General features: G+C 41.0%; 2 protein-coding genes and 1 pseudogene across 2 annotated transcripts; 1 reads left to right on the forward strand and 2 right to left on the reverse strand.

Moving 5' to 3' along the window:
- Window positions 1-2,116: 2,116 nt before the first annotated feature.
- LOC127694377 (glyceraldehyde-3-phosphate dehydrogenase-like) lies at window positions 2,117-3,068 on the reverse strand (annotated as a pseudogene).
- A 2,943-nt stretch (window positions 3,069-6,011) lies between these two features.
- On the reverse strand, window positions 6,012-6,983 carry LOC127695127 (olfactory receptor 1P1-like). Its single transcript, XM_052197040.1, has one exon. The coding sequence runs from the start codon at window positions 6,981-6,983 to the stop codon at window positions 6,012-6,014; it is 972 nt and encodes a 323-aa protein (XP_052053000.1).
- A 19,087-nt stretch (window positions 6,984-26,070) lies between these two features.
- Window positions 26,071-27,009, forward strand: LOC127695482 (olfactory receptor 1A1-like). Its single transcript, XM_052197676.1, has one exon. The coding sequence runs from the start codon at window positions 26,071-26,073 to the stop codon at window positions 27,007-27,009; it is 939 nt and encodes a 312-aa protein (XP_052053636.1).
- The last annotated feature ends 857 nt before the right edge of the window (window positions 27,010-27,866 follow it).

Below are 27,866 nucleotides of genomic sequence, written 5' to 3' on the forward strand. Positions count from 1 at the left end.
TTTCTGAGAAACTGCTAAATTAATTTCCAAAGTGTTGTACTCCCACCCGAAATGCTAAAGTGTTCCCCTTGCTTTACATCCTTGCCAGCATGTGCTGTTGCTTGAATTTCTGATCTTGGATATTTTGATGGGTGCACCAGAATCATTTTAATTTACATTTCTCTGATGACTAAGGATGTTGACCATTTATGAGCTTCTTGGTCATTATAGATTCCTCTGCTGAGAGTTCTGTTTAGATCTCTATCCCATTTTTTATATTGGGTTATTTGGTTTGTTGATGTCCAGTTTCTTGAGTTCTTTATATATTTTGGATATTAGCCTTCTATCAGATATAGGGTTTGTGTTGGCTGCTGTTTTGTCCTTTTGATGGTATTTTTTGCTTTTTAGTTTCATGAGGCCCCATTTATTAAGTGTTGATCTTAGTGCCTGAGCTGTTGGTGTTCTGTTCAGGAAGTTGTCTCCTGTGCCAATGTATTCAAGGTTATTCCACACTTTATTTTCTGTTAGATTTAGTGTATCCAGTTTTATAGTGAGGTCTTTGATCCACTTGGACTTGAGTTTCGTGCAGGGTGATAGATATAGATATATTTGCATTCTTCTATATGCAGACATCCAGTTAGTTCAGCATAATTTGTTGAAGATGCTTTCTTTTTTCCATTGTATAGTTTTGGCTTCTTTGTTAAAAACCCATAGGTTTGTGGGTTTACTTCTGGGTCTTCAATTTGATTCTATTGATCCACCTATCTGTTCTTATGCCAATAACATGTAGTTTTTATTACTACTGCTTTGTAGTATAGCTTGAAATCAGAGATGGTGATGCCTGTAGAAGTTCTTTCGTTGTACAGGCTTGTTTTAACTATTCTTTTTTTCGTTTTTCCCATATATTAAGTATTATTCTTTCAAGATCTGAAAAGAATTATGATGGAATTTTGATAGGACTTGTGTTGAAGCTGTAGATTACTCTTGGTAAGATGGCCAGTTTTACTATGCTAATCCTACCGAATCATGATCATGGGCAGTCTTTCCGTTTTCTGATACCTTCTTCAATTTCTTTCTTCAAAGACTTGAAGTTCTTGTCATAGAAGTCTTTCATTTGCATGGTTAGAGTTACACCAATATATTTTATAGTATTTGTGGCTATTGTGAAGGGTGTTATTTTCCCTTAATTTCTTTCCTAGCCCACTTATCATTTGTATATAGGAGGGTTCCTGAATTTTTTCCTGATTAATTTTGTATCCAGCCACTTTGTTGAAGGTGTTTCTCAGCTGTAGGAGTTCCTTGGTAGATTTTTGGGGACACTTATGTATTCTATTATATCATCTGCAAATAGCAATGCTTTGACTTCCTCCTTTCCAATTTGTATTCTCTTGGCCACTTTTAGTTGTCTTTTTGCTCTAGTTAAAACTTCAAGTAAGATATTTAATAGATATGTTTTTGACATATCCTGATTTTAGTAGAATTGCTTTAAGTTTCTCTCCATTTAATTTGATGTTGGTTATTGGTTTACTGTATATTCCATTTATTATGTTTAGGTATGTCCTTTTTATCTGTGATCTCTCAAAGACTTTAATATGAAGGGAAGTTAAATCTTGTCAAAGGCCTTTGTGGCATCTAATTAGAGGATCATATTTTTTCTATTTCAGTTTGTTTATATGGTAGAGTACATCAATACATTTTTGTATGTTGAACCATTCTTGCATCTTTGGTATGAAGCCTACTTGATCATGGTTGATGATCTTTTTGATGTGTTATGCTTGCAGACAGATATCTAGCATGGCCATCCTCTGAGAGGCTCCACAGAGCAGCTGACTCAGACTGGTACAGACACCCAAGCTCTTAGGGATTCTTATAGAAGAGTAGGAAGGATTGTGGGCCCTGAAAGGGATAGGAACTCCACAGGAAAGCTAAAAGAGTCAACTAATCTGAATTCTTAGAGACTGAACTACCAACCAAAGAGCTCCACACACATATGTAGCAGAAGTGCTGCTTGGTGGTCATGAGGGTTCTATGATGGAGATGCTCAGGGTTGGAGCTTGAGCTGGGATAAGGACTCCTTAGCAGCCAAAGGACTCTCTCTTGCTCTAGTGTCCTTCAGGAGTGGGTGGTCCATGGCTTCTTACTTCTTGGAGGCCATATAGGCCATGAAGTCCACCACTTTGTTGCTGTAGTCATATTCATTGTCATGCCAGGAAATGAGCTTTACAAACTGGTCATTGAGAGCAATGATAGCCCAGCATCAAAGGTGAGTGAGTGGAAGTCACTGTTAAAATCATAGGAGGCAACCTGGTCCTCAATGTAGTCCAGGTTGCCATTTAGTGGGTCCTCAGATGCTTGTTTCAGGTAGCATTTCAGATGCATGACTGATAAATTGTGGGAAGGAACACATAAGGTCATGCCAGTGAGCTTCCTGATCAGCTCTGTGATGGCCTTGCCCACAACCTTGACAAATACCAATGGCTTCAGGGATGATGTTCTGGGAATCCCCATGGCCATCACACCACAGGTTTTTAGAGTGGTCATTCACAGTCTTCTGAATGGCAATGATGGCATGGACTGTGGTCATGAGTCCTTCCACGATGCCATACTTGTCATGGGTGATCTTGGCCAAGGGTACTTAGCAGTTGATGGTGCAGGAAGCTTTGCTGACAAACTTCAGTGAGTTGTCATACTTCTCATGGTTTATAACCATCACAAACATGGGGCTATTGGCAGAAGGGACAGAAATGATGACCCTTTTGGCCCCACTCTTTAGGTGGGTCTTCTCCATGGTGGTGAAGACACCAGTAGACTCTACAACATACTCAGCACCAGCATCATTCATTTGATGTTGGCAGGCTCTCACTCCTGGAAGATGGTGATAGCCTTCCAGTTGATGACATTCCCATTCTCAGCCTTGATTGGGCCATTGAACTTGTCATAGATATCATACTGGAACATGTAGACTATGTAGTTGAGATTAATGAATGGTCATTGATGGCAACAATATCTCCTTTGCCAGATAAGTAGGCAGCTCTAGTAACCAGGTGCCCAATATGGCCAAATCTATTCATTCTGATCTTTATCATCATGTCTGAGGGATGAGCCTGGCACTGCACTAGAAGATGAACTGTTTCTGGAAGAGAAGGAGCAGAGAGCTGCTTTGAATAACTTAAAATGTTTACACTAGGCATTGCATTTTATACATTAAAATTCATCACATTCTACATAAAACGTTTACCAGACTATACTATTTTCATCAAAATGTTTCAAATGTGGTATAGAAACTCCTTTTAGTAAATCTATTAAAGTAGACATTTTTAGCCATTCAAATCCACAGACATTTACCTGAATACCTCTTAGTGTTTCCATGAATAAAAATAATTGTTAATTACTTCAGTCATTATAAAACAAAAACCTAAAAATTACCAAGCACTTGGCCCTTGAATGCATAAAGATCCAAGTCATTCTAGTGGCATGCTGCAGTGCGGGCCTCAGTGAGCAAATCTCGAGGGAGTAGTAGGGAATGGGAGTGATGATCTTGAGTTACACCCTTGGAACAACCTACAATAGTGGGCATATTTTCCTATTTAATTGTACTTGTATCTACAGTTCATAACTTGACAAAATCTTCAAGGGGACTCTGAATTACGGAATTTATTTTCATCTCTCTTTGGGAAGGAGAAAGACTGGATACATTTTAACACCAGAAACAAATTCAAGCCCCATGTTTTAGGGTAGAAGTTGGCTAAAAAAGGAGCTACAATTGGATCTGAGTGACAGAGGCAAGAATTGTATTGAACATCAACCTGTTGCACCGCCCTGGGCTCTCTTGACTACCATCTTTCTGAAGGTACTGCCTGGATCACGACACCACCACTGACCTCTTCACTCCTGTCAGGAGCCCAGAGTGCTGCTCAGCTCAAGGAAACAAAACTATGCAATCCATCAATATCTGTGCCAACCTCTGGTGATGATTGTAGTCCCTAGGGAAGACTCAGAGGTGTGTGTTCCCATAGCAAATATACACCATGACATGTTCAGTCAGCCAAGGTTTGACAAAATGAAGACCCAGCTAAGACCATTAGTGGTACCAGTATGTAAGTGTGCAGAGGGTCAATGTACAACCTTTAAGGGACCACATCCCTTGAGAAAATTTACTCTCTCTCCTTCAGTATTTATCAACTGCCTATAGCTCAACAGTAAATAAAAGTATATGGATAATATAAAAAAGAGAATATGGAATAAAGTTAGAAAATAGTATACTTCCCATAATAATTAGCTAAAATTATCTTCTCATTATAAAATATTCATAAATATTTTTACTTAAAAATGTATCAATAATTTCTGTACTGTTGAAAGTTTTAACATTTACAAATATGTTTATAGCTTTTATGCAATAAATAGCTATAATTTTCTCTTTTCAGAGGGAAAATAAATATACTTATCCATTCAAGTTGAAAAGCTTTTGCCATCTGATATTGACTTTACTTGTCAATATTTTCATCTTTAACCCATTTTCCATGACATCATTAATCAAGCTTTTAAACATTTTTTAAACTTTTATTATTTTTATTCTTAAGTTTTAAGGATTTTAAATTAATTAATTTGAACTAATGAATCTATACCATATAATTTATATATTTTATTATTACAATAAATATATTAGTAAATAATAATAAATTAAATTATATAAAAATTTAATTCTCCTCTGTTCTAAAGTGCTACACAGACTTTTAGAATTATGAATCCTGAAAGATACAGTTCTCCATGAGAAAAGATACCAAAAGGACAGTTACACATATCTCAAAATTGAGGACAGATTCTGAAAACTATCATCAGACAGTACCATCATTGCGAGAACTTCATAGAGTGTACAGACATAAACATAAATGGTTCAGGTCATCCACTTCATATCCTTTGGATGTAGTCAGGAGCTTTGTAAATACAAGATATGAATCTGCTTTTAGCAGACAGAACAAAGAACATTGTTTAACACAACTTTTTTTGCAAGTGGAAGGAGTTTCCTCTAAAATAATGACAAATGGTATAGTGAATACATAGATATTTACCACCTAGTCTTTTATCACCACTACCAGTGCTTTGTGTTGTGCATAACTACATGTGCTATACTTTCACACACAGGCTCTTCAGTGGGTTTGTTTATACCAGTATCACTACAAACAAGGGAAAATGTGTTTGTAATGACAATAAAACACAAGGTCACAGGTGGGTAAGAATCCATGTGGAAGAGAGGATAGAAAGAGTGTAAGGGCCAGAGAACCTGGAGGAATGCTGCAAAACAATGTCTTCCTAGACATCACAGGGGTCTTACATTCATGAACCTTCAACATCTATGGTTGCCTGCAAAAGATTGTATCAGGTCCCACCTCCAGTTTAGGAGCTACATGCAATCAGCTGCTGCTAATGAAGGAGAATCAATTTTCTTTATGGAAAGCAACTGTGGTAGGTTGTGGTAGGTTTCTTTATGGAAAGCAACTGTGGTAGGTTGCCAACATCCCAGTATTCAATCAAAACCCCTTGTGTATGTGGGGAATGTTAGAAGCAGTAGAAGATATATACATGTATAAATGTGTATACAATAGATGAAGAAGACATGACTTTGAGAGTGGAGAGAGTGGATTAGGGAGGGTGGACATGAGCAAAATGCATTGTGGATGATATTCTTAAAAATATTCATTTTCTTTTGGACAAAAAACAACAGCAAAAACCAACAACCAAAAAAATGAGTCTTCAGCTCCAGAATAATTGTCCCCATAGAAACAATTGTCTTGTATGCCATCTGTCATTGACTAAACCATCGGTCTGGGGCACATGATTATAAAATAAATGCACAAAGAAGCCATTCATAACAAATCAAAGCCTAAAGAGACATTTTCATTTCTCTCAAATCTAAGAAATTTGAGGTAAGGAGTCAGGGAATGGGCTGTGACAAAGCACATGTGGGATTCAGAAGGAGATACTCGAGGTAGACATTTCGGAAAGATCCTCAGCAGAACAGACTGAGGACGTCTTCACTTTCTCTGCAGAAGTCCCTGGGCCCAGGAAAAGGAGACTTTGCCCTTGAGAATTCTGACCAGTGCTCCCTTCATGTCTTTGTTCCGCAAGCTATAAATGAAGGGGTTCAGCAGGGGAGTCACCACTGTGTACATGACAGCAGCTGCTGTGTCCTCTACCACTGAGTTAGAGGAAGGAGATGAGGGACATAGGTAAGCCCTTATCACTGTCCCAAAGAATAGGGTCACCACAGAAAGGTGGGACCCACAGGTAGAAAAGGCCTTGCGCCTCCCCTGGGCAGAAGGGACCCTGAGGATAGCTGACACGATGCGGATGTAAGATACAAGGATGAGCAAAAAGGGGATTAAGATGACTGCACCGCCCAGGAAGAGAAGCACAAGCTCATTGATACGGGTTTCAGAGCATGCGATCTTCATCAGGGGTCCCAGGTCACAGAAGAAGTCTGGAATGAGCTTCTTAGAGCAGAAGGAGAGCCGGAATATGAGGAAGGTGTGTGTCATGGCGACAAGGTTTGTAAGGGTCCAACAGGCTGTCACCAATAGTGAGCAGCGTTGGAAGCTCATGATCATCCTATAGTGGAGAGGGTGGCAAATAGCCACAAAGCGGTCATAGGCCATTGTGGCCAGGAGGAAGATGTCCATGTCTCCAAAAGTCAAGAAAAAATAGAGCTGGACCAGGCATCCTGCATAGGAGATGGTCCTGCTTTGGGTGTGGATGTTTACCAGGGCCTTGGGTACTGTGGTGGAGGTGAAGAGGATGTCAACACAGGACAGGCTGGCAAGGAAGAAGTACATGGGGGTGTGGAGTCGTACATCAGTGCTAATGGCCAGGACAATGAGCAGATTCCCAGCTACAGTGACCAGGTACATCCACAGGAAGATCAGGAAGAGGATGTGTTGCTGCTGTGGCTTCTCTGACAGTCCCCAGAGGAGGAACTCAAAGGTGTTGGTCTGGTTCCCTCTTGCCATGAGCACAGAAGTCAATCAGAAAAGTCTTGAGTTAGCTTTCTGAGACGTTTCACTCTAGAAGAGGACTCAGCAAACCTTTGTCTGATCTCTAGAGACAATGACAGTGTCTGTATAGTAACTGTTTAGTATATGCATAAGACACTTAATACACCTGCTGAAGATACTCTTTCAGAAAGGTCTGCAAGATGTAAATGATGACCATTGAAATAGCTGTCTTGCACACTTTTCTACACTTTATCTGGCCAGTGTGTCTCTAGTTGTGCTATAGTTTTACTTAGCTATGCTCTGAAGATCAAGGAAGATTAGTTCAGTCACTTTCATGTGTCTTATACCTACTGAATGCCAACTCTTTCCTTGGTTCAGTGCCAAATAACTAACACAGTAATAATGCTTAACCCCAGACAACTTTTCAGTCTCAAGAGATGGACATAACACCTACATTGAAATCTTTGATCATTTGGATTCAGTCTGCCATAAGAATGCAAACCATTCTTGGATCCATGGGCAGCACCTGTTCTGATCCATCAGTGTCACAAACATAATAATATGGAGACAACAGTTCATATTTTCCAGTCTTCAGGAAACCATGTTTCTAGTAGGTAAGAAAACCACTTAGTGAAGAACTGTGATATCTAGACTACTCTTCAAAGCTTCAGTGAAATGGGAAAAAAGAAGATCAAAACCTCTGTTGTCTAGAACTGCAAAGCTGGTGTTGATTCTAGCTCACAGAGTTAGAGTAGAAAGATGAGCAGTTAATGGCTACCCTCCACTACATAGTGAATTTGAGTCCATCCTGGGCTCCATGAGAGCTCATTTGAAAAATGAAAAGAAAGAAAACACTAAACAGAATAATAAAACATGTAGATAAATATATACATTATCATCATATTTCAAATATACCAATGAACACACTTCACTTCCAATTTCCTACTTAACTTACCAAATGTATACTGCATAAGACTAGAGATAGGTCCACTCTATACTCCATTTCCCTGCCCACAGCTCCATTGGAGGCCTGCTGTGGCCAGGCCCAACCAAGTGACTTCCCCAAGTCCCAAACTCCTGTCTGCTGGGTCCCCAGCAAACCCAGCATCTGCCTTGACACCTTTGTGCTCCATCTTCTGTTTTCACACCTCTAACCATAATCCCTGACACCTGCAGCCATCACTGACCACCAGGTGAGACCCCCTACTTCAATCCCTTGCTTGCCATTGCCTCTGGACAAACCCAACAGTGGAGAGTTCCTCCTTACCCCCTTTGCACTACGTTTCTAGGGCTGCAACTCCACCAACATCTCTGGAGTCCTGCTGTGGCCTAAGAAAAACAGAGTCCTGCAACTATCAGGGACCACCAGCTCTACAGGTGTCCCCGGAGGCCTGTCCTAACCCAGGACAACTACCAGCCTGAAGTCATCAGGGCATACCAGATCTGCCTGTATCCATGGAAGCCTGGTACCACCAAGGATAAATACCTCATATTCTAGTTAAAAAAAATCATAAAAATTCTAACCTCCCTCAAATCAAAATATGATTAAAATACAATTTCAATTAAATCAGTAGTCTTAATTCTTAAGTCTAACTTCAAATAGTAAGCCAATTTCTCACTTGATCATTCATGATACTCTCTATAGGCTAAGATTATTTTGTTTTCTTTCTTCTAATGCCTTTCTAAAAATTATTTTATCTTTTGAGATTATAATATAATTGCATCATTTTCCCTTTCCTCCAAACTCTCCTACATACCTCTCATTTTTCTTTTTCAGTTCTATTGCATCTTTTTTCATTAATTCTCTCTCTCTCTCTCTCTCTCTCTCTCTCTCTCTCTCTCTCACACACACACACACACACACACTTTTACATGTCTATTGTCCTTGTTCAGTTTATGGTCTTGTTGCCTTCTATTTTCTTGATAAAGTCCTATTTCTTGTTCACAACTGTGTCTTTGTCCAGCCTGAAAACACAATATATTCTTGTAACATGCTGTGTTTGAGAGACACACAGCAGGCCCCTGGAACATAGGATGCTAATGCTGCTTGAATATTACAACTCATCTGTGTACAAGGGAATGTGCAGTTACTGTCCGCAGTAACAGACCAGGGCAGAAACAGCCAAGAGGGACAACCAAGGGTCTGGACAGCTAAGGAGAGACAGACACCAGGGTGCTGGGGATCTGGGAGAACAGCTTCTCCTTTGGATTATACTACACTGAAAGCCTGGCTCTGCCAGATCTGAGATTTCAGGATTAAAAGAAAAAACACCCTATCCAGAGGAAGGAGACACTTTTTGTAAAACTGAGCTGTTGACATGACTTTCCTTCATATTATATGAAGGTGTGTCTCTGTATTGCTGGGTGTCAGGGAGCTAAGTGCTGGCAAGACTCTTCATCTGCCCAAAAGATGATTCTATGAGATTATCATTTTAAAAAGCGAGGTGCCCTGGTGAAGATCAAAGTTCTCAATACCAAACGCCAACTCTTAAGAGATGGATCAGCTGTTGTCCTGCTGCTGATTGGTTCATACTAGAACATGGCTTTTTAATCTAATAAAGAACTGACAGCTGGAGCTGGGGCAGGAAGTGTGGGGGTGGGACTTCCGGGCAGGCAGAGACTCAGGCAAAGAAACAGAGACACAGGAGAAGCAGGCAGACAGACAAAGAGGCTTGGGGGCGGTGGAATGGATTGAGCTGGAAGTAGGCAATGGTACATAAGTCAGGGTAAGTTAGCTGAGAGAGTGCGCTAGCAAAATGCTAACAGCTTTAAACTATATAGATGCTCCCATGTCTTAATTAAACTTCAAGCAGGATCTGCAACAGCATGGCAATATTGAGTTATGTGTTCCTGCCCGCACCTCCAGTTGAAGTTTGAGTAGAATAGGAAGAATAACAGACCTGAATCCAGTGGTTCCTTTATGGACCCTGTTGCCCAAACTCCTAAATCTTAAATCTCCTCAGAGTGACTAGTTGACCTTTCTGTAATCCTGTGCTGAGCGAGGAAGGTAAGGTCTGTGAATTGTCTCAAAGTCACACACCAGAAAACAGCGCAACCTGGGTACGATCTTTACTCTTTTTGATTTTAAATGGCATACTGTAATGTGGTATACTTTAGACAGAAAAATAGCCTCTCAGAGGCCATATTTGGACCCAGATCATTTCCTCCTGATACCTATTGTGCAGTGACAGGATCCTTTTCTTACTGGTGGTCTAACAGACCCTGCACTGTACCTCTTCAGTTTGTCTTTCAAAGATAGCTCAGTCCAGGTGATCTAGGGACCTGCCCTTTATCTTTTCCACAGTAGTCCCATCTTTTCTGTATCTGCTCTGTTAGTCAAATGTGATAGTTTCAATTCCTTAGCTAGGAAGACTTTCTGCTAACCCTTACCTAGACTTCATGTCTGGATATTGATACTCTTTGTTGTATATGGGATGCCTTTTCAGCATCTATCCCATTTTTTCATTAAATTCCTATTAGTTCCCAAAGACTCTAGGGCTTTTCCAGTACTGGATAGCTAGCCTGAAATTAAATTTCACTGTCTGTATTTTAACACAATGATAATTTGCCACAATGATTTAGATTTCACAATGATTGATAAACCCAACTTCCTCACCACATGAAAGGCCAAGCCTTTCTCCAGGACCAGTGTACTTCTGCAGTGTCTGAGCTAACGTCAGGAATGAAGTGAGGTACAGCATGCGATTCCTGAGCCAGGAAGGCATGAAGACTGGACACACATAGCTCAGCTCCTCCATTCTGCCCTCAGAGACTGGGCCACATGAAAATGAAAGAAACAAAATCCAGTCACCCTGACTATGTGGAAAGTACTGACCAAAGAACCAATAAATTAAAACTTTTCTGTCTGCATCTATCCCACAGGAAGAAACTTATCAGGCAAAGCATATACCCTTTCCCCTCCAGAATACTGTCCTTTCTGACTATGTGCTTTAGGATGAGAGTATGGCACTAATGGTCACCTTAAAGGATGCACACAGGATTTCCTCCATATGAAAGATAAGGTTTCTTTCACTTGCCTGTCCTCCTGCCCAAAGGGATGGCTCTGTCTTACTCCATGCTCCTGTTCTCAAAGCCTTCACTGGACACATCAGCCCTCAAGGCTTCTTCTCCATCAGCTCTCCCTGCAGCCTGCTTTCTGCACCCCCTCACCAAAAATGTTTGTAGACTGCACTGACTTCCTTGGAACACTGCCTTTTTTTCTGGAAAGACTTTGAGATGTCCATTGTCTTTCCTTCCAAGCACTACAGTTGCCAGGACTTGGTTGCCCGTTCACTGTCTAGTGATCATATCTGCTCTCCTCTCCTTGCTCTTTGGAGCTGGAAAGCAAACCTTATTTCCTTTAAGGATGGTGTTCCATCCCAGTTTTAAGCTCACCACATTGCCTGTGTCTGTCCCAGCCTCCATCACAATGACCTGGTGCCTCTTCTTTAGTCCTCTATGTTGATTGATATAGCCTGAAAATTTCTCTGAGACTCTGAGGCAATTTCTCTTTCAAGTGGAGTCTAATAAGTTCACAGTCAGATGCCTCTTTTGGTAGCTATGGATGTCCTATACATCTCATGTAGCAGGACTGAAGAGTGAACTGTTTCTCAGCATCAGAACCCCAGTAATACTCTAGTGTTCCAGGATTGGGCTACCAGAGGACTTACCCATCTATTTCCCAGAAGAACCAATGTAAGATCTTGTCTCTTATGGGACATTGGAACTTAGCAATTGTCCTAGGTCCCACATATTCCCTCAGGAGCAATTTATTGAAAAGGAGATGGATGTGGTCCACTAGCATTGGACTTCTTCCAAGAAAATTCATTAGCTGTCTGTTTCTTGGACTGAATTAGAGAAAGCTACTCTATCCAACCAAATAAAATCTCCTTTGGCCTATGACATTATACATAACTCCGTTTAATGTAAATAATAAACTTCTGTTAAAAGTGTTTCATTGTAGGTTTCTTAAGATTATATAATATATATACATATATAATATGTTTAATTGTTTATATAAGCATAAATACATTTTATATTATATATGAATATATATAAATAATCATTAACATTTTATTTTTTTGTGTGGATTTTTCCTCAGTCTTTGAAGAAGTTCATTCCAATAATAGTTTAGTGATGTTAGAGGTAAGAGGGTAAGGCTCCAAGATAGGTGGGAACAGACCAAGAGACAAGCCACATTGTAGAGTTCTTACTGGCTGAATCTTGAATGATAGAACAATAAAAGAGTGATACTAATGGATCATAACTAAGTGAATAAAATAAAAATAAGTGTATCACACTGGTGTATGTGGATGAGTGAGTAGATAGGTAGATGAATGAATGAATGAGGAGAGGGTAAGGTAAGGGAAGAAAAAGATAAAACAAGAAAGAATGCTCATTCTTTTTTTTCTATTTCTTTTATTAGATATATTCTTTTTTTTAATTTTTTTTATTCGATATAATTTATTTACACTTCAAATGATTTCCCCTTTTCTAGCCCCCCCACTCCCCGAAAGTCCCGTAAGCCCCCTTCTCTTCCCCTGTCCTCCCACCCACCCCTTCCCACTTCCCCGTTCTGGTTTTGCTGAATACTGTTTCACTGAGACTTTCCAGAACCAGGGGCCACTCCTCCTTTCTTCTTGTACCTCATTTGATGTGTGGATTATGTTTTGGGTATTCCAGTTTTCTAGGTTAATATCCACTTATTAGTGAGTGCATACCATGATTCACCTTTTGAGTCTGGGTTACCTCACTTAGTATGATATTCTCTAGCTCCATCCATTTGCCTAAGAATTTCATGAATTCGTTGTTTCTAATGGCTGAATAGTACTCCATTGGGTAGATATACCACATTTTTTGCATCCACTCTTCTGTTGAGGGATACCTGGGTTCTTTCCAACATCTGGCAATTATAAATAGGGCTGCTATGAACATAGTAGAACATGTATCCTTATTACATGGTGGGGAGTCTTCTGGGTATATGCCCAGGAGTGGTACAGCAGGATCTTCTGGAAGTGAGGTGCTCAGTTTTCGGAGGAACCGCCAGACTGCTTTCCAGAGTGGTTGTACCAATTTGCAACCCCACCAGCAGTGGAGGAGTGTTCCTCTTTCTCCACACCCTCTCCAACACCTGCTGTCTCCTGAATTTTTAATCTTAGCCATTCTGACTGGTGTAAGATGAAATCTTAGGGTTGTTTTGATTTGCATTTCCCTAATGACTAATGAAGTTGAGCATTTTTTAAGATGCTTCTCCGCCATCCGAAGTTCTTCAGGTGAGAATTCTTTGTTTAACTCTGTACCCCATTTTTTAATAGGGTTGTTTGGTTTTCTGGAGTCTAACTTCTTGAGTTCTTTATATATATTGGATATTAGCCCTCTATCTGATGTAGGATTGGTGAAGATCTTTTCCCAATTTCTTGGTTGCCGATTTGTCCTCTTGATGGTGTCCTTTGCCTTACAGAAACTTTGTAATTTTATGAGGTCCCATTTGTCAATTCTTGCTCTTAGAGCATACGCTATTGGTGTTTTGTTCAGAAACTTTCTCCCTGTACCGATGTCCTCAAGGGTCTTCCCCAGTTTCTTTTCTATTAGCTTCAGAGTGTCTGGCTTTATGTGGAGGTCCTTGATCCATTTGGATTTGAGCTTAGTACAAGGAGACAAGGATGGATCAATTCGCATTCTTCTGCATGCTGACCTCCAGTTGAACCAGCACCATTTGTTGAAAAGGCTATCTTTTTTCCATTGGATGTTTTCAGCCTCTTTGTCAAGGATCAAGTGGCCATAGGTGTGTGGGTTCATTTCTGGATCTTCAATCCTGTTCCATTGATCCTCCTGTCTGTCACTGTACCAATACCATGCAGTTTTTAACACTATTGCTCTGTAGTATTGCTTGAGGTCAGGGATACTGATTCCCCCAGATTTTCTTTTGTTGCTGAGAATAGTTTTAGCTATCCTGGGTTTTTTGTTGTTCCAGATGAATTTGATAATTGCTCTTTCTAACTCTGTGAAGAATTGAGTTGGGATTTTGATGGGTATTGCATTGAATCTGTATAGTGCTTTAGGCAAAATGGCCATTTTAACTATATTGATTCTACCGATCCATGAGCATGGGAGGTTTTCCCATTTTTTGAGGTCTTCTTCCATTTCCTTCTTCAGAGTCTTGAAGTTCTTCTCATACAGATCTTTCACATGTTTGGTAAGAGTCACCCCAAGATACTTTATACTGTTTGAGGCTATTGTGAAGGGGGTCATTTCCCTAATTTCTTTCTCAGCCTGCTTATCCTTTGAGTATAGGAAGGCCACTGATTTGCTTGAGTTGATTTTATAACCTGCCACTTTGCTGAAGTTGTTTATCAGCTGTAGGAACTCTCTAGTGGAGTTCTTTGGGTCACTTAGGTAGACGATCATGTCGTCTGCAAATAATGATAGTTTGACTTCTTCCTTTCCAATTTGTATCCCTTTGACCTCCTTATGTTGTCGAATTGCCCGAGCTAGTACCTCAAGTACAATATTGAAAAGATAAGGAGAAAGGGGGCAGCCTTGTCTGGTCCCTGATTTCAGTGGGATTGCTTCAAGTTTCTCTCCATTTAGTTTGATGCTGGCTACCGGTTTGCTGTATATTGCTTTTACTATGTTTAGGTATGGGCCTTGAATTCCTGTTCTCTCCAAGACTTTAAGCATGAAGGGATGCTGAATTTTGTCAAATGCTTTTTCAGCATCCAATGAAATGACCATGTGGTTTTGTTCTTTGAGTTTGTTTATGTAGTGGATTGTATTGATGGATTTCCGTATATTGAACCAACCCTGCATTCCCGGGATAAAGCCTACTTGATCATGGTGGATGATCGTTTTGATGTGTTCTTGGATTCGGTTGGCAAGAATTTTATTGAGTATTTTTGCATCGATGTTCATAAGGGAAATTGGTCTGAAGTTCTCTTTCTTTGTTGGATCTTTGTGTGGCTTTGGTATCAGCGTAATTGTGGCTTCATAGAAGGAATTGGGTAGTGTTCCTTCTGTTTCTATTTTGTGGAATAGTTTGAAGAGTATTGGTGTTAACTCTTCTTTGAAGGTCTGGTAGAATTCTGCACTGAAGCCATCTGGTCCTGTGCTTTTTTTGGTTGGAAGACTTTCTATGACTCCTTCTATTTCTTTAGGCATTATGGGACTGTTTAGATGGTCTAGTTGGTCCTGATTTAATTTTGGTATCTGGTATCTGTCAAGGAAATTGTCCATTTCCTCCAGATTCTCCAGTTGTGTTGAGTACAGGCTCTTGTAGTAGGATCTGATGATTTTTTGGATTTCCTCAGTTTCCGTTGTTATATCTCCCTTTTCATTTCTAAGTTTGTTAATTTGGATACTTTCTCTGTGCCCTTTGGTCAGTCTGGCTAAGGGTTTATCTATCTTGTTGATTTTCTCAAAGAACCAGCTCCTGGTTTTGTTGATTTTTTTGTATGGTTCTCTTTGTTTCTACTTGATTGATTTCGGCCCTGAGTTTGATGATTTCCTGCCTTCTACTCATCCTGGGCGAAGTAGCTTCTTTTTGTTCTAGGGCTTTCAGGTGTGTCATTAAGCTGGTAATGTATGCTCTCTCCATTTTCTTTTTGGAGGCACTCAGGGCTATGAGTTTTCCTCTTAGCACTGCTTTCATTGTGTCCCATAGATTTGGGTATGTTGTGTTTTCATTTTCATTGTGTTCTAAAAAGTCTTTAATTTCTTTCTTTATTTCTTCCTTGACCAAGGTATCATTGAGTAGAGTATTGTTAAGTTTCCACGTGTATGTGGGTTTTCTGTTGTTTCTGTTGCTATTGAAGACCACTTTTACTCCATAGTGATCAGATAGGAGGCATGGGATTAGTTCTATCTTCTTATATTTGTTGAGGTCTGTCTTGTGACCAATTATATGGTCGATTTTGGAGAAGGTACCATGAGGTGCTGAGAAAAAGGTATATTCTTTTGTTTTAGGATAGAATGTTCTATATATATCTGTTAAATCTAATTGGTCCAAAGCTTCAATTAGTTTCATTGTGTCCCTGTTTAGTTTCTGTTTTCCTGATCGGTCCATTGAGGAAAGTGCAGTGTTGAAGTCACCCACAATTATTGTGTTAGGTGCAATGTGTGCTTTTAGTTTTAATAAAGTTTCTTTTACGAAAGAGGGTGCCCTTGCATTTGGGGCATAGATGTTCAGGATTGACAGTTCTTCTTTTTGTATTTTTCCTTTGACCAGCAAGAAGTGTCCCTCAGGGTCTCTTTTGATGACTTTGGGTTGAAAGTCAATTTTATCTGATATTAAAATGGCTACTCCAGCTTGTTTCCTGAGACCATTTGCTTGTAAAATTGTCTTCCAGCCTTTTACTCTAAGGTAGTGTTTGTCTTTGACCCTGAGGTGTGTTTCCTGTAAGCAGCAAAATGTAGGGTCCTGTTTACGTATCCATTCAGTTAGTCTGTGTCTTTTTATTGGGGCATTAAGTCCATTGATGTTAAGAGATATTAAGGAATAGTGATTGTTACTTCCTGTCATTTTTGACGTTATTTTTTAAATTTGAATGCTTAACTTCTTTTGGGTTTGATGAAAGGTTACTATCTTGCTTTTTCCAGGGTGAAGTTTCCCTCCTGGTATTGGTGTTGTCCTCCTATTATCCTTTTTAGGGCCGGGTTTGTGGATAGATATTGGGTAAACTTGGTTTTGTCATGAAATATCTTAGTTTCTTCATCTATGGTGATTGAGAGTTTTTCTGGATATAGTAGTTTTGGTTGGCATTTGTGTTCTTTTAGAGTCTGCATGAGATCTGCCCAGGACCTTCTAGCCTTCATAGTCTCAGGTGAAAAGTCTGCTGTGATTCTGATAGGTCTTCCTTTATATGTTACTTGGCCTTTTTCTCTTACTGCCTTTAGTATTCTTTCTTTGTTTAGAACATTTGGTGTTTTGATTATTATGTGACGGGAAGTATTTCTGTTCTGGTCCAGTCTGTTTGGAGTTCTGTAGGCTTCTTGTATATTCATGGGCATCTCTCTCTTTAGGTTAGGGAAGTTTTCTTCCATAATTTTATTGAAGATATTTGCTGGCCCTTTAAGTTGTAAATCTTCACTCTCATCTATGCCTATAATCCTTAGGTTTGGTCTTCTCATTGTGTCCTGGATTTCCTGGATATTTTGGGTTACAAGCTTTTTGCATTTTGCATTTTCTTTAACTGTTGAGTCCATGGTTTCTATGGAATCTTCAGCATCTGAGATTCTTTCTTCTATCTCTTGTATTCTGTTGTTGATATTTGTATCTCTGTCCCCTGATTTCTTCCCAAGGCTTTCTATCTCCAAAGTTGTCTCCCTTTGAGTTTTCTTAGTTGTTTCTACTTCTGATTTTAGATCCTGGATGGTTTTGCTTAGCTCCTTCACTTGCATGTTTGTGTTTTCCTGTAATTCTTTAAGAGATTTTTGTGTTTCCTCTTTCATGAGCTCAGCCTGTTGACCAAAGTTCTCCTGTATTTCTTTAAGAGATTTTTGTGTTTCGTCTTTCAGGACCTCAGCCTGTTGATCAAAGCTCTCCTGTATTTCTTTAAGTGTTTTTTGCATTTCCTCCTTGTTGGCTTTTGTATTCTCCTGGATTTCTTTCATTGATTTTTGTGTTTCCCTTGCAAGGGCTTCTAACTTTTGATCCATTTTCTCCTGAATTTCTTTAAGTGTGTCCTTCATGTGTTCCTGTACCAGCATCATGACCAGTGATTTTAAATCCAAATCTTGTTTTACTGGTGTGATGGGGTATCCAGGACATGTTGGTAGAGGAGAATTGGGTTCAGATGTTGCCATATTGCCTTGATTTCTGTTAGTGACGTTCCTGCGTTTGCCTTTTGCCATCTAGTTCTCACTGGTGTTAGTTTGTCTTGTCAGTGCTGGACTCACCAGTGCAAGCTGCCCCTTCCCAGTTGGCCTCTGGTGCACAGCTTACCTCCTGCGCTGCTTGTAGACAGGGTGCTGCTGCCCAGGCTGTTCAGATCCCAAAGCAGGCACCGGAAGGCTCCCGCTGGGGCCCGCTGGATTCACTGGAGCACACTGACTTCTCCCAGCTGGCCGCCCGGAAACCCAGCTAGCCACTTGCAGAACTTGGATATGTGGTGCTGCCGCCCAGGCTGATCTGGGCAGCAGAACTCCCAACCGGGTTGGTGCACACAAGGCTAGCCTAGCTGCTCAGGCCCTGAGTCTAGGCAAAAGCCTGGCAGGCCAATGTTGGTGCAAAGCTCCCCTCAGCTGTGGGTGTTAATTGGGTGTGTCAGGTGGCTAGGATGGTGGGATGCGCGCGTTCCCTGAGAGTGCTGGGAGAGTCTGCTGGGCTAACAACCTCCTGGCTGGGTCGGCACACAGATGGCCCAACGAGCAGCCCAGACCCCTGCTATGTCCGCCTCGGGCTATGCCTGTTAGCCGGTTTGGTTTTGCCTGCTAGGTCTCTCTGGCTTCCCGTAGGCAAAATGGCGGTGGTACGCAAACGGCCCCGATAAACAACCTCCTGGCTGGGTTGGCACACAGATGGCCCACCGAGCAGTCCTGGGCCTGGGGGCAGTCCAGGGCCTGACCGTCTGAGACCCCTGCTATGTCCGCCTTGGGCTATGCCTGTTAGCTGGTTTGGTTTTGCCTGTTAGGTCTCTCTGGCTTCCCGTAGGCAAAATGGCGGCGGTGCGCGCCGGCCCAGGCAAACAAGCTCCTGGCTGGGTTGGCACACAGATGGCCCTCCGAGCAGCCCAGGACCTGGGGGCAGTCCGGGGCCTGACCGTCTGAGAGCCCTGCTATGTCCGCCTCGAGCTATGCCTGTTAGCCGGTTTGGTTTTGCCTGCTAGGTCTCCCTGGCTTCCCTTAGGCAAAATGGTGGTGGTGCGCGTGCCGGCCCGGGAGGAAAAAAACCTCCTGGCCGGGTTTGCACCCCGGTGGACCTCCGATCAGCCCAGGGCCTGGGTGCAGGCCAACGCCTGTCGGGCTTAGACCCCCGCGATGTTGGTCTCGGGTTATATTTGCGTACCTCAGTCTGATTTCTCTGGCGACCGAGAACCAATATGGAGCCCTGGTAACTGACTGGCGGGAGGCAGAGTTCTGATGTGGCTTCTGTGTGGTGAAAGGCACCGTAAATCCGCCGCTGCTTGCAGCCTGGCTGGCCAGCGATGGCCAGTGGTCGTGGGCGCCGGGTCTGCCTGGACCCTGTCCGCTTGGTTCTACTGCTGATGGCCCTTCCTCTGGACCAGCCGCTGCTGCTGCTGCTGCTGCTGCTGCTGCTGCTGCTGCTGCTGCTGCTGCTGCTGCTGCTGCTGCAAGAATGCTCATTCTTAAGATATAATTCAACTAGTAAAATTTAAAATTGAAAAAGCAATGGTGGTAAAATACCATAGCAAATTTCAAGCTACTAAGAGTGAGAAGAAAAAAGTAGAATTTATTGGTATACATTTCTGTATATGTCACCCTTTCCAAATGATCAAAAACTACATGCCTACACTTGGAGAAATCATGTGTTTTCCAATATGATATATTACAAAAGAAAAAAGTAGCTCATGTGTATTCTTGGCCAAATCACTAAAGCTAGTGATAACACAGTGACCAAAAATTCATAAAACACATTGGAGAATGATGTGTACTAGATGCTGGTCTAGGAGGTTTGGGGAGCCCTTCCTCCCCAGTAACAACAATGAGCTAATAACCCTCTGGGAGAAATTACACTTACATTCCTTCTGTTGTCCAGTGAAGACAGACAGCCTGTGACACTTTTTTGTGTTTGGAGAATGGGTTTCCTCTCAAGCAGCCCTCTTGGGGCATGGCTTTGTGCCTTTTATATTCAGATGCTGATTCCTGTGTCCAGAGATCTGGTTGCAGTCTGGACACTGGCATTGCTAAGCATCTCCTGTCTCAATGTTGTGTAAAAATTGTTTTATATCATCTCTGATTGGTTAATAAAGAGCTGATCAGCCAATACCTGGGTAGGAGAGAGTAAGGCAGGACTTCCAATCCCAGAAAGAGCATCTCTAGAAGGGATTGGAGAAAGGGGCAATTTGCCATGAGGATTTGCCATAAACAGGGGCCTGGAGAGAGTCACCAAGGGAGGACACCAATGAAGCAGGGCAAGGCAAGATGTCAGGTAAAGTAGGCCAGGCCAGCACTGTCAGGTCAAAATAGCTTAGTACCTGGACAGTTATAGTGGAAGAAGATTTTTAATAAAAGTACCAGGTTTCTGTGTCATTATTTAAGAGTAAGGGTAGACATAGAAAATCCCCATACATTTTTTGTAGCCAGTGTCTCCCATTTCAGTGGGCCAGAGGACATGAAGGGTAATGGAATGGGTGTTAAGGTGAATCACCATAGTGTGTGAGTACTTGACTTAAGACATTTCTTCAAAGCAAACTGCTTCTCTCCATCAGTGAGTATGACGAGGCTCAAGACAGGAAAGAAGCTGCAGAGTGACTGAGGAAAGTCAAAGACTAGGACTGTCTCAGTGCTGTACTCTAGAGCCTAGGAATCACCACCGTACCTCATGTATCACTACTACTCTTTTTCTGAAGGTATGTTGCACAATCATTCCTGTTTCTAAAAAGTATTCAATGACAAGGAAAAGAGCCAAGATGGATTTTCCTAGAGACAATTACAGGTCATCTCCCTTACCTGGAGGAAAACTCCCAAGATCATATTTCTATTTTGGGAGGAGAGAATGCCAAGATTCTTTTACATGAGCCAATTAAGCCCATTTTCAGTGCCCATAGAAAACACTGATAAATACCACATCATTTTCTTCTATGCCACTAAATAATCCCTTTCCTTTCATGGGCACCTAGGAGATAAAACACAGAAGAGACTTCAAGAAGGATGCCAACACCCCAAAATGTATTTATCAAGAAAAAAGACACCAATCATAGGATACTATGATATCTGTGTCTGCTGGTCTATGGATCAGACTTGGGACCAAAATCTATATACAGAATAGCTAGCAGAGAGCCACAAACATGGTGTAATCTCTGATATATCTGCCAAAAATATGACTCAAAATGTTTCAATATTGATTATATATATAGTTTAGGATATAGAGCTTGTCACATGACTACTAGTAAAATAGTGAATACATAGTAGATTCTATACAGGTTTATATAGAAATAATAGGACAATAAGAGAGTTGGGACTTTGGCTCAGTGTTAGAACACTTCTCTAGCAAGTACACGGCCTCCAGCTCAGTCCTTACCTCTGAAAAGAATAAAAGCAATAAAATGAGTTAATTACTTTGTTAGTTATGTGCACTATGCACTATGTCAAGAACACATAAAATTTAAAAATAATACTATCTTAATTATATATAGTTCATTCAATCATTTTTAACTTCATGAGGATGTGTTTATTTTATTACAGTTTTCATTTCAGTGGTATACAAAATAAGTAAGCAAATGCTGGCCCAAGGTAGGTACAACGAATATGCATCAATGACAGCAACTGATAAGGCAGCCTGGGCTCACAGCATTTACCACCACTTTCTATAGAAGGCGATGAGCTCTCTGCCACAGGAGGTACTAAATCACAGGACAACATCCATCATTAGAGTTGCTATAAAGGTGACACATGCATATAGTGCTCTAGATGTCTGTAGATTCTTTCCATCTCCCAGAATCTAGAAAATCTGGAGACCTGCTCTCAGCATGCTACATTAAAAACAGCATAGTTTGCAATCTAATGCTTCTATGACAAAATCCTAGTGAAAATATGCATTGCTATTCTCTTTCTTTGAGCCACTAAACAGAAGAAGGACTTAAGTATAGGCTTGCAGAAGATCTCAGTCATATTAGGGTCTTTGCAACTTCCAAGTGGTTGTTCCTGATAGAGTCTGAACTGCAGAGGTACAGAGATCCCAACAGAGAGGATGGCATAGGTCAGCCCAAAGCTTGAACCCTGGAGACGCTCTCTAGGAAACTGCAAATTGCTGTTGGGAGCCACTGTGTCCCCTAAGGCCATAGACAGAGGGATTTCCATCAATCTCAACAATTAATAGGATTTGAACCTGAATGACTAGCTGGGAGAATGATGTTTCAGGAGACTTTATAAGCTGTTGGCAAGTTCCCAATCTTTATGCAAAGACCTATTGGACTGCCGTTTGGGAGTAACCTCCTCCTCAGGATCAATACAGATCAGCACTTCTTTTTGCTTCTGCTCATGGTCTGGAAATGGGGAGCTCATTGTTTCAAACCATACCGTTCTCATGTTCATCTAAACAGCACCAGGTGCTGCTCTGAGCATGCCTGGACCCAGGTCCAAGTCTAGCTGCTTGCAAAGTTTCATTTATGGAACAGGACTTAAACCTATGGGACTAGGATGTCTTATGACAATGTCTGCTGACTTCCAGGTAAGTCTGAGGACACCAGAGGGAGAGCACTTATGATAGCATGATCTAGGCACACGGCAGAAGCAGCCATATCACCAGCATGCTGTTCCTAGACCCTCATAAAGTCCCCACAAGGCAAGTAGAATCATCATACTCTTTTTTTTCAAATTATTTACTAGGTGAAATGAGTCACTAACACTCACACAGAGGGGTTAGATGGACACAAATCACAGTCTGACCTAAGTTCTGAAGATCCAATAGAAAAAAAGGTGGATGGACAGAATTCCTGCTCTGACCACACTTCCTCGAACTTTGTCCGTGAACACAGAGCTGGGAAGGGGCAGTTGTGATTCCGTTATTCCAGTCTAGGCAATTTCTAACCCCTGAAATGTGTTGCATGTTTGCTGTGTGTCACAGGCATGTGGAGTACAGTCATGCAATTGCAGAAATGTGGGGTCTTAAAAGAAGAACTGCAAAGATGTGTCTGCTCCAACTATTTGGGGCATGGCAGTGAACCCTTTGCAGAGTCAAAGTCTTAAGGAGTGGAATTACTACAGAAATCTGAAAGACATTTAAAGCGTATTCTTTTTTTGCCTTGTCTCTTAAACCCAGATGACAAGCAACAAGGACAAACAATTGGTCTTACCTGTCTTTGCCAAAATTTTCCTCAGTACCATTGCTCATGTCAAAGCCAGAACACTCTCCAGGGGTATAAATATTAGTGGTGAGCTGTGTGCAAGACTGACACCTTTTAGGGAACTCAGGCATGTTCTTGTTGATGCATTTTCAGCTCTTTTCCCCAACTCTATAAGGTTCATTTTGCTTCTTGCCTGGGTTTGTACAGAAATCATCTCTCCCTCCTGATGTCACTCTAACACCTGGCACCGTGGACCTCCACGCCTTAGCCCTTACACTCAACAAACTACTTTCCTCTTATTTCTTGTATTTTCTGTTTCTTTGTTGATTATAACAACCATTTTTCCTTTTGGGTTGCACATTTTCATTATATTCTTGAACTCCACACTTATTTTTATAATCATGTAATTTTGCAGTGGACTCTCCATAAGCCTGTTGCCACATTCACTCATCACTAAGTGTGTTAAATAAAGGGCTGAGCATCTCTTTTCAGAAAGGGTTAGTGGGAACTACATTCAGTGTGATAATATCTATAAATAGCAGGTTATTTAATAAAGCTCTTGCATTGGCTAGCAGCCCTCCACAAGACAAATTTACACTTCTTTTTCCATACTGATTCCTTCTTAGTCCTCAGCCTTGTCTGTACCCCTCTGCCTCAATGGGCTGATGTTACTGTCAACTGTGTGAATTTCTGTCCTTGAGGCTTTCTCCACAATAAGAAACTTGGACTTCATCTATGAGTTAATGGTTAGAGTGAGTGAGTTTACTTCTGTAAACAAGCCTGGTTTAAAAAGGAGAACACAGTTTAAAAAGGAATTGTTGCTGAAATGGGTTGTAAATCTGAGTAGGGTTCACTGAAGGACTGAAGAGGCTACAGTGTGCTTGTTAGGCAGTAGGTAGGACACATATCTATAACACTGTGGAGCCAGCAAAGAAGTTGATGGAGTGAGATAGCTCAGAAAACAGAAGAAAATGAGATCATGCTTGACACATGGATACATTTTCCATATATCCGCAGAGCAAGGGGACAATATAAAGGCATCAAAAACAAATTAAGATATGGTACTTTATGGAGCAAGATACTCAATGATGAGTCCAGGGTTTGGGCCCATTGCTCACGTGGGTATCATGATGAGCTGTGGGAGTAGCAGAATTCTGGATGGATCTCAGTAGGTAATAGCAATGCTCTATGCAGAGAGTGATAGATCTACTTGGGATCTGGACTAGAGAGGTCTAATTCCAAGTCTGTGATTTCTCCACTACCTTTTAGCAGCTCTGGGAGAAGACAGTGGAAGAATGGAATGCTGACTGAGGGCGGCATATTTAGGGGAGAGGACATAATTAACCCAGTGTCTAGAAGGTAGATGTGAAGGTGGAGTAACTCGATGGTAATCTGTGATGCAACAAAGCTAGAAACCACCATGAGTTGTATGAGGTTTATAGGAAATTATTAACTTGGGTGAAGAACACTAGATAATTAAATAATGTTAGTCAAAGATCATTCTAGCTCTTCTGATTCCTTTCACTTGAGTCTTTCTTGCACGGATCCTGTCTCATTTGAGATGACGCAGGTCCCCGGATCCTTCTCCAGCTGAGTACACAAACCAGTCATTTTATACTTCTCAACAAAGAATCCTATCTCTACTTCTTAGCTTCCTTGAAATATTGTCTTGAGCCACCAGCTCCATGGTCACACTCTGAACTAAATCATCACCAACAGGTAATATCTTTATTTGAAATCCAATTTATTATTACAAAGCTGGTGTTAAAATGCAAGAACATCCAGAAAATACCATGACAAAGCCCATGTAGGTTTGGTATATAGAATATTTCATATTTGTTCCAGTTTTTCTGTTTTATTTGTTTTCTGACAGTGTATCACTGTGTAGCCTAAGCAAGTTTGTGTGTGTGTGTGTGTGTATGTGTGTGTGTTGGCGGTATCTTTTGTATGGGGAAACTAGTGACACAGGATAATCTCATTATGTGACAGTATCATCTTATTCAACTTCTTTAATATTTTCAAACGATTAGTACTCAGTATGGTGAAAGCTCCCAACTAGAACACATAGTTGGATTGTCTAGAACGCAGTCACATGACTACACCTCACTGCAAAGGAGATTGGGAAATGTAGTTGACATTGTTAATCAAGAGGATAGCATAGATATCATCAAATAGCTAGTATTCTCTATTATAATTAATGTCTGAGATCAAAAGATAAGGGAAATTGGAAGAGACTGGTGAATAAGTTAAGGAAATTTTCAACATTTTCAGTAGAAAAGCATGATGGGTTAGTCTACTGAAGTTTATGTTATAAGAAAACTAAGACAACAGAAATAGAGTGGAGAGATTATGAAGCAGTGGTGGTAGCAAAATAAATAAGAATAGGAAGAGAAGACGAGAGAAAGCACAATGTTGTGTGTATTGAAAGGCTACCAAAGGGAAACATGAAGGAGACAGAAAATGTGTGCTTTGTGAATGGGACACCTGGGAAGAACATTCACCAGGCTTTTGTTAGTAGGACTTGAATTCAGTGATCATTATGACTAAAAATCTTCCCATTTCACTCTATATACTCTATATACTATGAGATCACTGTATTTGGTTAAAGAAACAATGAAAAATTCTAGGTTAGTTTTTTCCAGAGGACATTTGAATTGGAGTGAATGATAGAGTATTCCAAAAGGTTGCCTTCCGTATGAGGGTTAGTGAGACAAGTGTGATTCTGGCCTCTCCCTGAAACTGTTAGGCTCTTAGAAGTAGAGACTATGTCCTATAAGTTGAACAAATAAGTAATAATCATAATTGTCCCCTGTTTGTGATTTTTCTTTGAGGTCAAAATATGAATCTAGATCATGCAATGTGAACTTTAATTGTGAAGCAATGAAATATTAAATGGTGGTGTTGGTAGGGAAAATGAACATTGCTGTTTCAGAGCCCTTATTTCTTAGACTTGATTAGTGTTCACAGATAAACGACCATCTCTACTATTGATCAACAGGGATTTCTTCAAATTATGTGACTGAATTTTGATGGAATCATGTGTAGAGGGAGTCAACTGTCTGATGGGGGGACTGGTAATCTATAGATGATAATTGCACTAATGGTGTCGGGTTCATGTCTGATTTCATGTTGAAGGAACCATGAGAGAAGAAAACGAGTCTTCTACCACAGATTTCACTCTCCTGGGAGTTACAAGGCAGCGGGAGCAGGAAAATTTCTTCTTCATCCTCTTCCTGTTCATTTACCCCATCACAGTGATCGGGAACATGCTCATCATCCTAGCCATCTACTCTGACATTCGCCTTCATAACCCCATGTACTTTTTCCTGGCCAACCTCTCCCTTGTTGACATCTTCTTCTCCTCTGTAACTATCCCCAAGATGTTGTCCAACCATCTACTGGGTAGCAAGACCATCTCCTTTGGGGGATGTATGGCACAGATGTACTTCATGATAGGCTTGGCAAATACAGACAGTTATATCCTAGCTGCAATGGCCTATGACCGAGCTGTGGCCATCAGCCGCCCACTTCATTATGCAACAATTATGAGTCCACGACCTTGTGTCCTGTTGGTTGCTGGGTCCTGGGTGATTGGGCATACCAATGCACTGCCCCATACCCTACTCACAGCCAAATTGTCCTTCTGTGGCAATAAGGATGTGGCCAATTTCTACTGTGACATTACGCCTTTGCTGCAGCTGTCCTGTTCTGACATTCGCTTCAATGTGAAGATGATGTACCTTGGGGTGGGCGTCTTCTCTGTTCCACTGCTGTGCATCATCATCTCCTATGTCCGGGTCTTTTCCACGGTCTTGCGGGTTCCATCCACCAAGGGCTTCCTCAAGGCCTTGTCCACCTGTGGCTCTCACCTGACAGTGGTGTCTTTGTATTATGGGACAGTCATGGGCATGTATTTCCGGCCCCTGACCAGTTACAGTCTGAAGCATGCATTGATAACTGTGATGTACACGGCCGTGACCCCAATGCTGAACCCTTTCATCTACAGCCTGAGGAACCGGGACATGAAGGCTGCTCTGAGGAAACTCTTTCACTGTACCTCCTCCTCATCCCCCATGTGAGGTCATGCACAGCAGACACTGTGGTCCTTAGTCAGAAGCACTAGGAAATTCAATTTCAATGTCATCCTGCAAGGAACTGCTTGCCATTTTCTAGCTTGAAATCTCTTTCCTTGGGAGCCTTCTGATGGTTTGTGGAGGAAACTTATGGAATTCACTGATTTCAACACACATTTTTGCTCCCTTGGGCAGAACACAGCATATGGCTCTAGGTTCAGTTCTTACCAGCTGACTGACCAGCCGAGTGGAGTTGGGAGTCTAACTATTGACTTCATCACGTAGAAAGTTGGACTGTTATCTGTTTTACCCACATTGTAGGATGTGCTCACAGTACCTCATGCTTTAAAGATTATAGATTACTGTTTGCATGAGCATTTTATTTGTTATGGTTGATCACTCTGTTTAGCTTATAAGCATGTATGGGTAAGACTCATGTGATTACATGTTGCATTTTTCTTTTTTACAAATTTGGACATAAAAGTGCATCAGTAACACTTAATAAATGTGAAATAAGTGGATGAAAATACTAGTTTGTAATTATGGTTCGAGATAACTAGACTAGGTATTACTTACCTATCTGAATAAATCTTTGAAGAACCTAACCTGGGTAAGTGTTTTTCTGCCTACTTTACCTTTAATATATCTCTAAGGCTCTTCAAACTCCATAAAAAATGACTAAAATGACATTAATCAGATATATTATTTTAAATAATATTATGTGTTTTAATTACTTTTATGCAAATTTTGGTTAGTTTTAACATTAAAGGAAGGTAGTATGACTAAAGACTTGGGTGTCTTGTAAGACATGAGAAAGCTTGAAGTGGTGGCACATACTTTTGTCCTGAGCACTTCTAAAGTCA

This window comes from Apodemus sylvaticus, chromosome 10 (assembly GCF_947179515.1).
Source record: "Apodemus sylvaticus chromosome 10, mApoSyl1.1, whole genome shotgun sequence".
Classification (NCBI taxonomy): Eukaryota; Metazoa; Chordata; class Mammalia; order Rodentia; family Muridae; genus Apodemus; species Apodemus sylvaticus.

Coding starts and splice junctions, on each gene's coding strand:
- LOC127695127 (XM_052197040.1), bottom strand. CDS start 6,983: ATGGCAAGAGGGAACCAGACCAACACCTTTGAGTTCCTCCTCTGGGGA.
- LOC127695482 (XM_052197676.1), top strand. CDS start 26,071: ATGAGAGAAGAAAACGAGTCTTCTACCACAGATTTCACTCTCCTGGGA.